At 45.9% G+C, this 14,216-nt stretch overlaps 2 protein-coding genes and 1 pseudogene across 4 annotated transcripts in view; 2 read left to right on the top strand and 1 right to left on the bottom strand.

Annotated features, from left to right (window-relative positions):
* Positions 1-4,634: 4,634 nt before the first annotated feature.
* On the top strand, positions 4,635-10,162 carry LOC142087822 (uracil phosphoribosyltransferase homolog). The gene is made up of 3 exons (XM_075162484.1): positions 4,635-4,924; positions 5,247-5,434; positions 6,128-10,162. The coding sequence occupies exons 1-2, from the start codon at positions 4,650-4,652 to the stop codon at positions 5,293-5,295; spliced, it is 324 nt and encodes a 107-aa protein (XP_075018585.1). The 5' UTR covers positions 4,635-4,649; the 3' UTR covers positions 5,296-5,434; positions 6,128-10,162.
* LOC142087821 (ankyrin repeat and SOCS box protein 12 pseudogene) lies at positions 6,586-7,452 on the bottom strand (annotated as a pseudogene).
* A 3,009-nt stretch (positions 10,163-13,171) lies between the features above and the next one.
* ABCB7 (ATP binding cassette subfamily B member 7) overlaps positions 13,172-14,216 on the top strand; it is a 42,214-nt gene continuing 41,169 nt past the window's right edge. For all 3 annotated transcript variants that reach the window (XM_075162478.1, XM_075162482.1, XM_075162479.1), the window contains exon 1: positions 13,172-13,367. In XM_075162478.1, coding sequence (XP_075018579.1) covers positions 13,200-13,367 — 168 coding nt within the window. In that variant the 5' untranslated portion in view covers positions 13,172-13,199. The remainder of the gene's footprint in view (positions 13,368-14,216) is intronic.

Below are 14,216 nucleotides of genomic sequence, written 5' to 3' on the forward strand. Positions count from 1 at the left end.
GCTTCTAGTACCATATGTCCTATGCTGACAAAGAACGCTATGAAAATGAAGAAAGGCCGGAGGTGCAGAGGCAAATTCTCGCCGAAATTGCAAGGAAGTTGCCGGTGTACACAAGAACGGGGAATGGAGGTCAGCTAAGCAGAGCTGTGTTTCTCTCAATCTGATCAAGCACGCTGAAGTAGCACGTGCTGGCGATCCAGATGATCCTGGCAACCAACAGGGCGTTCCTAATGCCACTGCAGGCACTGGGTAGCTCTTGTGCGAATCATTCTCATGCTTTTGTGCCAGGTTTTATGTTTGGGAAAACAAAAAAGCCTCCAACCCTTGGGTTCATCTTCAGTGGATTACCAGGTGCTGCCTTTGAGAAGCAGTGTGTTAGCCTTTGTATTTCCAGTTGTCTGCTTTTAGTAATAGAATGACAAAATCTGTAGTCATTTTTCCTTAAAATGGAGCCTAGCTTAGACATGCAGGACATAATTCTGTGAACAGATTTGTGGACCTTGTTCTGTGATTAAATGCATCCTGCACTCCTTTCAAAGCTTAAAAAAATCCGTGTTCATATTGGAGGCTCTGACCTGTTCATTTCTGTCAGACAAGCCAAAGAATTCTGACGTAAAGAACTGCTATATAGGCAAATACCAAAATGGAACGTATGTAAAGGCTGAGTAAATGTGGAAGCCAGAGGGCAGTGTATAATTCTGTTTTATCGCTTTCGAGCTGGTTGTTTGCTTTGCAGTGAGGATTGTTCCCCGCATCTGCAAGTCTCCAGAAGAATGACGAGCATTGCTTATCTGATTAGGACCTGGCAGTAAAAATCGGCTTCAAATGCACTCATCTTTTGACGTGATAGAGGAAAGAATAGGAATCGCTAAGAAATGAGCAGACTATTAACTAACACATGAAAAAAACCACTTCCCTATTACTTGGTATTAATGTGTCTTTAATTTCAGGTGTTCGATTCTGTGATAGATGCCAGCTAATAAAACCTGATCGTTGTCACCATTGTTCCGTTTGTGCTATGTAAGTTACTGGATTGTTTTTCACTGACGTGAATATAGTCACCACGAAGTTCTGTGAAGGGGCTGGTCCTTCAGGTGTCTTTTTACGCCCGAAGGTACCCAAGTACCTCTGTTCCAGCTGCAGTCAACAGTGCATGTTCGTGCGTGACAGCGTTAGCATTTGCATTTCTGCTGGTAGTGGCCCTGAAGTGTTTGCAGTTCCACACCGACAAGTGTATCAGCGTGAAGTTGCTAGAAAGCATGCCATCTAGTGAAAATGAACTGATTAACCATGAACTGATCTTCCCTTTTTCTTTTTTGTCCTTTTGCAGATGCGTGCTAAAAATGGATCATCACTGTCCGTGGTATGTCCTAGATACTGGTTTCTAGTTTTCTGAAAAGAGAGGCTGTTCAAATACATTTCTTCCGCAGAATACTGTCTGCATGCCTCTCTCATTTTAGACCATGCATCTCTTTATGTTGGGAAATTCATAAAATAATTACACTTTGGAATTGCCTGAAATATTTGATATTTTGAAAGACGGATCGTTCATGTTTGTTCCCTAAACTGTGTGTGAAAAAGCTGTTATACTGATACAATTTAAAACCCAACTGCTAATTCAGTCCTCGACGATTATTCAAATTTTAAAGGGACTTCAACTTAGCCTTTAATTTTGGGTATATAATCGTTTCGGCATGCAGTTGATGGTTGCTTTCAATAATAATATTCGCATGCAGATTGTTTCTGAAATGATGCCTGCCACCTGTGCATGGTCAGAGACAGTTTGTGTAGAATGGTGCATGGATGAATTAAGCTTTATACTTTTTGAGGATTGCTGCCACTAAATTTCTTAAACTCCTTCTTTTTTTTAAAAAGGAAGATTTCAAAAAACAGAGGCAACACAAACATTTCCCCCCCCGAAACCTCCCTGGTAATCCTAAATTGTAGAGGATTTTTCAAACCTGCGTTTTGAGACAAACACCTACTAGTTTTTCTGGATTCCTTTGTTCCTTTTTAGAGTTGTCCTGTGCATGGAGAATTATAATCAAATTTGGGTTTATTTGTTTTGTATGTAAACAAAGAAGCAGCGGTGAATCTGGCTCCTGAGTTTTGCAAATGAATAAAGAAACACAGAAATCCCAGCTCTGATGACCTTTGCAGGCCAGAAACAGACATTGAGTAATCAGAGGCTGCCTCTGTGACTAAAAATTTACCAGTGGTACCGACTTTAAAACAGCTTGCACAAATATGAACTGTCCTTCTACTTGGCATAGTAAGAAGTCTCCAAGTGAAAAGCAAAGAGACTTCAGTTGTATTTCATTTTGACCACTGAGGGGAGCTATTTATTGACGAAATTGTGTTGTATAATCAAGAGGCTTAATAAAACCAAAAAAATCTGTAGTATTCATTGTGTTACAACCGTGTGCTGTACATATCCTGATTTCAACTTTGCTTTTGTTCTCTAGGGTGAATAACTGCATTGGATTTTCTAACTACAAATTCTTTCTACTGTTCTTAGCCTATTCTTTGTTGTATTGCTTGTATATTGCTGCAACAGTCTTCAAGTATTTCATTAAGTATTGGACAGTAAGTTGTGAAATCTGGTTGCTTTTTCATATCCTATGAGTTTGGTGGGGTTTAGTCACTCTTGTTCCTTTTCTGCTTTCAGTCAATGGAGGGTCTGCATTTCTTCGTAAGGTATTTTCCTGTGCCCTTTTCTGAGTATAACTCCCATTATATGTCTGAAACGGACAAAGCGAGAAGCAAGTAGACTTCAGGAATTTCAAATTGTAGAGTTAGCTTCTGGCAAAGAAGTTCTATCCTTTTCCTGTTCTTGTGTTTGCATGTATGTATCTCAGAATTGTTGGAAACTTACCACACGTTTCTTTAGTTTGGAAAACTCAAATGTCGTTCAAAAGAAGACACACTTCACTGAAAGAAAGCCTAGGATTGCTCTTTCCAAAAATGTTCTGGTGCCTTTTCCATCCACATTAGGGTATATCATGACTCATACCACGGAAATTAGAGGTGTTACACAGGGATAAACACCACTTGAGTTAGATTAGGCTCTTGGACTTAAATGTGGTTAATCTTCCCAACTCCAAATACAGCTGTTGTTGTCTGGCCATATCTCCATACTTTAAAAAAACCCCAAACTTTTACTGATTATGGAAATAATTGTCTTCTAAGTAGAAATTCTTAGCTGTCAACATTTGAAGTTTTTAAAGTGGTTGCAAGAATACCTCCTACGTAGTTCAGTCATATTACAGGAAACCATTAATTGTGGGTGGGTGGTTTTCTTTTATGTTGCTTCCTGAACTGCCTGGGCATTTTTTTTTTCAACTTTCTCTGTATTAGTGTATTAAGGATTAGGTCCCTTGCACTTAAAGAGAGAGCAAATAAGGGAAGGCATAGAGCACAGATCCTTTCATTGCTACCCTACTGTTTACTGTAACTGATGGTTTCCAAAATCTTAATTTCTTGAAGAGTATCTGCTCCTTTCTCTCCTCTGGTATCAAAGTATAACATCCTGGCATTGATCTGTACATATTTAATGAACAATATCAAAAAACCTTGTTTATTTTCTAATCCCCACATGACTCCATTCTCAATTTAGAAGTTGACTGAAATAAAATATGCTTCTTATTCAGTTACCGATTATCATTCGCATGCAAGCAATGCCAACTGACAGTTCCAGTAAGAGACTGGTCTTTTGTCTCCAGTTTTTTTATGTCCCCTGTGCTGCTAACTCTGTATGACTGTGTTGAAGTAGCTTCATTTTGCTGTGCATTAATTTATTAATGGCTAATCACTTACATAAAATGCCTCCCGAGATGCTCATGGGACGCTAGCAGGAATTGTTTCTTATGCTGAGAACGGCACAGAGACTTGAGCTCTGTGGCTGCATATACGGGATGTGCAAAGGCCGAGAAGTAATTTTTGTACTTGGAGGTCCCCACAGCCTGTCTGTAGATGTCTGCTCATGAGGATCTCTGGCACTTGACTCTTCTACTGTAGAAGGAAATACGTGTTTCTTCCGCTTGGAGGATCCCTCTTGGCTTTTAAACTTCCAAACAAACCATCTATGCTCAGTTCTGACGCTGCCTGATTGCTATAGCCATGGGGGCCAGGTTTCCTTGGCACGCCTGGTATTGCGGAGGTGCAGAATTTTAATACCTGGACAGGAGACTCAGCAGAACGTGAACAGGGCTTCAAGGGCTTGCGCCTGCTTATTTCCCTGCGGGCGCAGGGTTTCTTGTGCCCAGCTGGGACCCTGCGATTGTGCTGGCTCTGTTACACACAGAAAGTTAGTAGCAAACCCCACTCTTTGTGCTTTGGTTACAGGAGGGGAAATGAAGCAGATCATTTCTTTGTCTCTTCTTGCTTTTTATAGTAAGGTGTGACTTTTGTGTATACAAGTTTGAGAACTCCAAATGGGAGTTCGTTCTTCTCCCTAGGAACAAAGAATTTCCCGCTTTTATTTGTTCCTATCACTTGTTCTGTGTTGCTTTTCTTTCCAGGGTGAACTGACTAATGGACGTTCCAAATTTCATGTCCTTTTCCTTCTCTTTGCGGCCGTCATGTTCTTCGCAACATGGCGGCAAGGGCCGGCGCGGGGGGGCGCGGGCGCGCCCCGGCGCACGGAGGCCATGCCCTGCCAGAACCAGCGGCTCGGCCCGCGGCCGCAGGACGAGCAGCCGGCGGCGGCCACCGCGGGCGGCGGCTCCCGGCTGATCCGCTTCGCGGAGCCCGGCGAGGAGAGCAGCGGCTGCCCCAGCCCGGACAGCAGCAGTAACGGGGCGGTGGCGGCGGCGGCACCGCCGATCGCCGCGGGGGAGGGCGGCGCGCCGCCGATCGGGCCGCAGCTGAAGCTGCTGCCCATGAACGACCAGCTCCGGGAGCTCCAGACGATCATCAGGGACAAGTGAGCGGGCGGCGGGGCGGGCAGCGGCGGGGAGGCCGCGCGGCGCCGGCGGCGGGAAGCGTGGCCTGAGGAGGAGCCGGGGGCTGAGGGGGGATCGCCGCCCGCCGGCCCCCGCTTCCCTCAGGGAGCCGCAGAGGTTGGTTTGAGGAAGTCTGAATATGTAATTGTGAATTTCTCCTGAATCCAAATGCCCGATTGTCAGATTTATGTGAATCATTCTTTTTCTGTTTTCCCAGAAGTCAGGCTTCAGGTACAATTCGTCCTCTCTTGTTCTTTGAGATGTATTTGGGAAATTTGTGTAATTTTTAATTTTGTTTGACAGAGGAAGAAGGAGGAGGGGACAATTTACCTGTGTACAGCAACTGTTCTAGAGACAACACCGAAAAAAGGGCAGTTTCTCCTGTGCTCTGGTTTGACTGTATTTGCCATCCAAGCTGAGAGAACTTGATGATGAAGTCTCAAGCAGCGAAACACCCAGCTTAACAAAACAGAGAGAGCCCCAAAGGAAAGGTGAGCCTGAGCGACAAGCATTCTGCAGTATGTTTTGGGGTTATTTTCGATCATTTTGTGCTTTATTACTTAAGTAAAGATTATCTTTGTTGGGAAGCTGCGAACTACAAAAGTGTGGAGCAGGGATATGGGCAAGAGCTGCTTGGGAGGTCTGGACTCTAGTCTGAGAACATAGGCGTTGTAACTGCAAAGTCTCTAATGCCGGCAGCGGGGTCGGACACAGAGTGCCGAATCTCAGCCGAGTGCCGTGAAGCTCAGAGGGTGACTCTGTGCCGGAGCCGCCTCATTGCAGGATGGCAATCTTCCTACAGGTGTGTGCTAATGAAATTTCTAACACCCTGAACATTTGTCCTTTCCACTCTACCTGTTTTACCTCTAACTTAATGTGTATGAACTTGTTAAGACCGGGACTAAAGATAGTTTATTATAACACCTGGCACACTTGAAGTTTCATCCCTGGTAAGGGCCTTGAGTTGCTACCAGAATGCAAATGAACTACAATGCCTGTACTAATTACAGACCAATTCCATTTTCACTGAATTCAGTGAGAGGTTTGTTACTGGTATCTGCAAGACCTGAGTTGAGTTGCATAAGGAATGAAATACACAACTGGGTTCACCTTTAAGATTTTTCCTTTCAAGAAAGTACGCTCAGCTGAGTTTTTGATGTTTATCCCATTGCTGCCTCCTCTAGGCCAGATCGCGTGTGCCTCTACCACAGCCATCTGAGGAAGCGTCTTCTAGGATCCCAGTGCTGTGCCAGCCCTGCCTAACGAAGGTCAGAGGGAAAACAGGTGACTTTGCTCAGATAGAGGGGACTGTGCTAGAGGTACTGTGAAGGATCAGGCCATATGTTGCTAGAAATGAGAGATTATTTAATTGGGAAGCCTGACTGAATCAGCGTAATGAGTCTAGAAGTGAAACCAGAAACAAGCTCTATCCATATTACAGGAATATCAGCGGTTGTACACTAGGCGTAGTATTATTTATGAAATGACTGGTTTATGGCATCAATAAGCTGATTCATTCATTTCCATCTTCTTGACATTCATACAGCCAGGTCAGTTGGAATTTTTTTTTTTTTGTGTGTGATAATACTCAAGAGTTTAGGACTAGAGATACCCATGCACTCAAGTGGTGCTGCAAAGCGAGTCAAAGCTTGTAGGAAAGCCTGGGTAAGGCTATTGGGAAGCAGAGGTAAAGGAAAGGGGAATCTGAAGCAACTTGCACCCAAATGAACAAAATTAGTGCTGGTTTCCAGCCCTGGGGCCACGCACACAGATTACCTCTCGCCTGCAGCAGCAGCTCCAGGCCCTGGCTGTGGGATGCCATCTCGTCTACCGTGACGTTGGGCAAGTACACGTTGGCTCCAAAGTCAATGAGCAGCTCAATGAACTCGCTCCTGCAGCCGTGCCTCAGGCAGGTTTCCAGCAGAGTCTTGGGCTCCTCGATCTGGGCAATCACTCTCTCCTCAGTGCAGTTATAGTTGGGGTCGGCACCATAAAGCAACAGCATCTTAAAGCACTCCAGATGTAGAGGGGGCCGGAACAAGCCACCGACTTGGCAGCCCACTTGAATGTTGGTTTCCACGCCGTGGTCCAGGAGCTGCGGTAGGATGTCCACGTCCCCATCCCTCACGGCAATGAGCAGCGGTGAGCAGTTGTAGATGCTGCTGGTGGGAGTGGCCCCCGCGTCCAGGAGGACCTTCACGCATTCCCGGTGGCCGTTGCTGACCACCACGAAGAGCAGGGTTTGAGCCTTCATGTGTTCCAGGCTGCCCATCTCCGCCCCGTGGGCCAAGAGGACCTTAACGCTCTTGATGTGGCCCTTGGTGGTGGCCAGGCGCAGTGGGGTGCTGGGTACGCCCCAGCTGCTCCTGCAGTTGATGAACCTCTTGTACCTGTCTTGGGACAAGAGGTTATCTGGGGCTTGGTAATCGACCTCGGATACCGCTCGGTTCAGCTCTTCGCTTTCTCTGTTGTGTTCTTCATCTTCTCTGGGCTGGAGCATGGAGAACATTGTAACGAGGTCTGGAGCTTTGGAAACCTCCCGCCCACATGGCTAATGGGGTGGGGGGTTTATTGCAGATTCGTTTCAAAAAGAAGGCCCGGCTAGATTCCCAATGGAAATCTGGAAAAGTAAAAAAACAGCTGTAATATTTCCCGAACACCCAAATAAGCATTTCCAAAGCAAAATTACTTTGATGGCGTAAGCGCTACTGTGGGGAGCTCACAGATGTTCCTTGACCCGAAGAGCCAAAACCAGAGCTGTCGCCTCTTGAGCTGAAGGAAGCTGTCCATGCATCTGCAACCCCGAAAGAAGAGGTTACAGCTGGAGCTACAGGTGACGGAGTCATAATGCTAGAGGGCTTTACTATCCTGCTGCAATGTCGTTTAGGTTCCTTTTTAATGAAGGGCTGGAATGCTTAAAGAATGACCACTAGTCAGAAGTAATTGGAAATCTTGAGGTTTCTCCAGGGTGAAACTGTGAACAAAGAGCAAAAATGCGTCAGTTTGCTTAAGGCTGCAAAACTTAGGCATACCATAAAAGGTGCATCTTTTGTCTGAAAGAACAAGTTCTACTCATTATTAGTGCGATAATTCCTTATATACAAGTACTAAAACAGTCTAGTTGTAAATAGTTACACCCTCTGCAGTTTCGCTAGTTCTCAATTGTTACAAACTCGCTGTGATCCCTCAGCGTGCAGGCACCATCTCTGCTGCCTTGCTGAATGCTAATGAGCTTCCATCTCATTTAATCACAGAAAGGCCTCTCTTCCACATCAACACCTATTACCAGCTCCAAAATTGGTTTGTGAAGCTTAGTGGAGATATGCCCATAGTTTTTTTTTTAGCTGCTTGTAAAAATTGGAAGTCACACCAGGCGCTGTAAAATAGAGCAATAAGATGGTCTTGAGGACCATCATATCATGCCTATACCAGGGAATTGTCTTAGTCTTTACCAAATACCTTGAAACCATTCCTGCAAGATAGAGAGGTTAAAAATGAAGGAAGAAACTACATATGGAAGTCCATATATTAACAACACAGTTACTGTAGTTAGAGGCAGGCATGAAGCATTATATTAAGGACATGCTTATATCTAGCTATGCTTTAGGTCAGCTCCGAGATTTTTCTCCCTTGCTCCAGCTATGCAGCTGACAGATGGTGTAGTAGTTTTGTGGCTGAGGTCCAGAAGTGAAACTCTTGTCTGGGATTTAGCTTTCGTCAAAGGGCATGCTGAATTAGGACATACATATCCAAGCTGTCCCCAACTTTTTATTCAGACCTTTCTCTTCCAAGAATTTGCTGGGATTCATAACTTTTGATTCATAACTCATTTTAACATTCCCTGTGAAGGGTTTAGTATACCCCAATCCTATCTTTAGAAATGCTTTTTTCCTTGGATGGAGTGAGTTGGAACCATCGTCTGTCCGTACAATAAATGGATTTCATAATAATTCTTCCAGTACTTCAACAGAAAGCACTCACAAACCTATTAGCGATATACCTATTACCTATTAGCAATGCTCCCTCCACTTGGATACATTCTTCGCACAGAGAAGCTGTTTTCATACAAACATGTAAGTTGCCTGCTCTACTTCTTACCAGACTATAAATAAGCATGTGGCTTGTTACTATTTCTTGATCAGGATTAAATTAAATATAATCAAACATACTCAGGATGAGAATGGGTTTATAAGGAACGATATCAACCTTGGCTTTGAGGATTCTGTGATAAAAACTGATGCTTCAAAAGGCCTGAATTAATATACCTGTGGGAATCATCTGAGCCAATTTGTATAGCTTTTTATAAAACTTCTTGATTTATTACAGTTTATTCTTTCCTTCTGCCCTATATTTCACAGTTCACATCCATCCGCAAATGTCTTTTTTTTTTGTCCATTCTGACTACATTTTCCCTCATTCATCTATTTTGAAATAAATAGAATAAATTAATTCCAGTTTATTGCCTCTGAAATGCCTTGATTTTATGAGGTATGTAATACTTCCACCCTGGAATTTCTGTGCTCCTGCACTGCACCCTTATGTATGGTTCTTACAGGAGAAAACTATCTAAGTACCCATTTCCAATATCTTTTATTAGCCAGATGATGCTTTCAAAGTGTTGAAAAAACACGAGCAAATTAGTTCGCATGCCAACACCCCATGTGTCAGGGGTATCTTCGTTTTTTATCTTCATTTTGCTGTTGGGGATACTGAGACATCCCCGACATAGCTGTACGGCATGCTAGGGTATAACGTGCTATCGTTCAGTACACTGACCTTGTTCTCAAGCCCTGGATTGCTGTCTACACAGCTCTTGGAAGGACTGGTGGCCGTACTCCAGAGTTACCCAAGTGCGCCCTTCCCATTAGTACAATAATTAGTTTGCCACACTATTTTAGCATTTAATATTTTAGTATTGGCAGCATAGTATTTTATGGTGCTTTGGGAGGTGGTGTGGAAAAAGTCCAGATTAGATATCTTTTAGAATTCTATTCACAAATCTCCTCTGTGGTGAGTTATTTCCATTCCCAGAGCTTCTATTTCTTCTACCGAGCTGCTTCTGTCATGTTTTCTGACTGCCAACTCTGGAGCATGCATTGATTTCTGTCTGTCTCCAAGGAGATCCTCTGCTTCTACAGCTAAATCTGCAGAGAAACAGATTTTTTTTTTTGTGGCAAGCTCCTTTAAACAGTGTAAGTTTATAAAACTCTTCTGTTAGCTTTCCGTGTCTATAGCATGAGCTTTGTTCTCCTTGTTAGGTCACTTGGAGAGAAGGGGTTGTCACGTTTCTGACCACTATAGGTATATGGCCTCTTTTTCCCTCTGGGTCTCTTTTGGGGTTTGTGCAGTGCCTTGTGCGGGTATCAATAGTCTGGTGTCACGTAAATAAACTGGTATCAAAAGGAGCAAGAGAAGATTGGAACTGGAAAAAAGACTGACATAGTGGGGGGAGGAAATAAACCCAGCAGCACTGGAGAGTTATTAAAGAAGGAACAGCAGGTAAAGGCAAAATTTGCAGGGAAAATAGTAGTATCAAATCTATTAAGTACCTTATTAGCTTAACAGTGTAGAGAAAATACAATGATATGCATGAGCACAGAAAATGGAAATTTTAAAGCTGATTTTTTGCTCAGTTCATGATAATGGAATATTAAAATTATTAATTATAAAATTTTCGATCAAATACCACATAGCCATTTGATATTGTAGGTATGTGCATATATATGTAATGTCAGATTTTTTTAGTGCAGATAATTTTCTCATGTCTTAGCCATTTTCATTCTAAACACACTAAATGAGGGGATACCAGCTATCCTATCACATTGCCATTATGACAATTATTTGCCAGATATTTCTCTTTGGCTTTCCTGTATTTAATTTGATCCCATTACTTGCAGTACTCCCTCCTTCTATCATCATTAATAATTTCTCACCCTTCTTAAATGTTTACAGCATGGGGTATAGTCACCCCTTAGTTATCTGTAAACTAAGCTGCTAGCATTTAGCACTTTTAATCCCTTTCTCAAAATTAATCGCCTCCTCTCCACCAGTCTGCTGCTGTGTTTTTTCAGTGTTAGATGAATGACAGAACGTCATTTTCAATATTCCATCAGAACTCTAAACATTCCTCTTTGTATTTCATGAGAGGAATATATTTATTTCTCATGCCGTTGGTGCTTGCTTCAGAACTTTAAAACTGCATTAGACAAAAAATTAGCGCTAGTCTGTACTACAGAGAGTATGCACTGAATGGTCAAATGCCCGTTTTCCATCCTCGATTTTAGGGTCTTACTGGAAGTACGTAACAGGTTCTATCACTGACGCAGCGTACAGGCTTATGGAACCGGCTCTTCTCTGCGTATTTAAGGAGACAAGCCTGTGATAATACAGTTGTCTCCGAATGGTATTGTGAGGTTAACAATACGTGTTTGTCGATTGATTCTGTAAATCTCCGTTAGAGAGGCATTAGACCTACGTCAAATACTGCCATACCACAATTCAGGGTTCTTCTACCCACAGTCAGGATATTCCGTGCAGCGCGTGTCCAGAGCTTGATAGGGTGGAAATACTGGAGATACATCACACGGCTGAGAGCCTGTGCTGCTGGTCGGATCGATGCGGGATGCACCGTGTCTGCATACATACACTGTATGTATGAAGGCTATCTCAGTAATGCATGTGGAAATGTTGAAATTACTCAAAACGCAGAAATATTTGAAATCACTTGGAAGATGCTGCAATTTTAGTCACCCTGTCTGTCCAGGCTATCCCAGACAGAGTCACAATTACCACATTTTGTTTGGTCAAACTTCCATGTTGAAAAGGGCATACTGAAGGTAGCGGGTGTATGGAATCCATAAGCCTATAATTTCTGTTTATCTTTCTGAACGATGCCACTGGGTGGCACTGTTCCGACCAAGCTTTGCCAAATGCAATTATGATGACGAATTAGATTAGTGAGAGAGAAATGTCGCCTCTGTCATTTAAAGTGAATCCTGGTCAGAAGCAAAGTTGCATATCAAAGCACAGGCTAGAGAAAGCCTGCCTCATTAAAAATCAGCTTTAAGCCAATTGTCCTCATCCTTTCTGTCTGTCTGTCTTTCTCTGCTGCATATGAGCTTACAACTCTCCCTCAAGGCAAGAGCATCAGTAGTCAAGCTCTGGTAGCTTTGCAGAAACCTTTATGTGATTAAAAATGCCACACAGAGTTACAGCTTCCTCATGGCTCTGCATGCCAATCAGATGAGAGTATACGGGCCATTGTGAATGTAATCCACGGCGTATTTCTATCTTCCTAAATTGGTGTTTAATTAGGAACCATACTATTGCTGAGTTATTCTGGTCTCAGAGGAAGCCATGGCTGAGCTGTGATCACGGCGGTGTTAGCTGAAGCAGTTCTCTGAGGTAGCTCACAGCTTAACCCCGGGAAGGGCGTGGAGCTAGGTCTGTGCGGAGACGTGCCACGCCACATGCCGTCTAGATGACACCTTCCCCTCCGGCCGGCGCTCCCCTCACGGCTCTGCGGGCCGAGGCCTGTCTGCGCCCGAGCCGAGGAAGCCGCCGGGGCAGCTGCTCTGCAGGGTCCCCGAAACCTGCCGAGCGGGATGTGTGCCGGCTCGGGCCCCTCTTCTCGTCTGACAGCGACATCGGCGTCCGGCTGCGTGTGGAGAAAGCGTGAGAGCGCTCACCGGCGGAGTGGAAGGAGCACCCTGCTGAACACGAGAGACTTTATAATAATAATAAAGTGCCGCCGTATTAATGGAGCTGCTGACCAATATGAGCGATGCTTGCAGTTGCGTGGTTTGAGCTCAAGCCAAGCCCCGTATTTCAACAGTCCAGTTTCTCCAAAAAGGATGCCTTTATCTCTACAGTCAGAACAAAAGTCCTCTTGAGGAGGTGACAGCTCGGGAAGGGCTTGGCCGCTCCCCAGCTCGGCAGGGAAGCGCCCGTCCCCCTCGGGCGCCATGGCAGGGCTGGGGGCAGCATCGGCGCACTCCCGCCTCGCCGCTGCCCACCGGCCGGACCAAACGGCCCCGGCGGGCGGGCGGGAAAGCCGCGTTGCCACGGCCGTAGAGGGCGGCGGGCGGCGGCAGGGCGAGGGCCCGGCGGGCTCGGGGCGCGGAGCGGGGCGCTGCCATGGCGACGTGCCCCGCCTTCTCCTCAGGGCGGCCGGGCCGGGAGCAGGGCTCCGCCCCGTCGCTCCTCCCAGCGAGTCCGCCGGCGTCCCACAATCCTCTCCTCTCCTGCCCTCGCAAGATGGCGCTGCTGGGGGCTCCGCGGAGCCTGGCGGCAGCCGCCTCCCGCAAGCGGCGGCTGCTCGCCCTCGTCCTCCTGCGGCCTCCGGCGGCCGCCGCCGCCTGCGCGCACGGCTGGCTTGCGGGGAGCGGGCGGCAGCGGGCCCACGCGGCGCCGGGGAGCGGCCAGGTGCGTGGGGGCGCCGGCCCCGGCCAGGGGCGGGCGGTGAGGGGCTGAGGGAGGGCGCCGGGCCCCGCGGTGCTGCCCCCGCGAGCTGTGCGAGGACGGCCTGTTTCGTCCTTGCCTTGCCCGGTTGTCAGCGCTCGCCGCCCGGCAGAGGCCCGGCGGGGGGGCCGGGGGGTCGGTGCCGCCGCCTCGCTGCCGGAAGCCGCCGCTGCGGTCAGCCCCGGCGGGGGAGCCCCTTGCAGAGGGGCTGGGGGGCATGGCGTGGTGCTCCACGCTCCGCGTGGGCAGTGTTTTGGTCGTGACTGATAAAGTCTTGGGCAAGTGTGGGCCCAGACAACTTCAGGCTGAACCTCTCCCTCCGTTGCGGTCGTGTTTAGTGTCTATTTACAGTGCGTTCGAGCATTTGATCATCTTTTTGTGGACAAGCATTAAAAACACAATGCCATTAAACGGATACTAAACATTATGTAGAGAGAATAAGCTGACAGCTGATGTTGCTGTTATGTAGGGAAAGGAAGTTGGAATACAGTGGAAGGCTGTAACATGTTCCAGTGAATGATTTTTTTTGTTACAAGTAAAGAATTGAGTGAGTCCAGCTTTCAATAATTCATATTGAAATTTTTCAAAGTGAGCGGAGGAAGTGTATCTCAGAGATTGAGTGAATGAACTTCCCATAAACTCTCAGATAGCTGTTATTTTTGTTTGATAATAACCTTTTTTTGCCCCCCCAAAGTACCTGTTTATGACTAGCTTTTCATTGTCACCTGCCTTGATTAGTTGCCCCGACAGGCAGAATTCTGTCATGGACTACGGTCAAGTTCATATTACTTAGTAGATAAGATGAGCAGGACT

The sequence above is a fragment of the Calonectris borealis genome, chromosome 13 (assembly GCF_964195595.1).
Source record: "Calonectris borealis chromosome 13, bCalBor7.hap1.2, whole genome shotgun sequence".
NCBI lineage: Eukaryota > Metazoa > Chordata > Aves > Procellariiformes > Procellariidae > Calonectris > Calonectris borealis.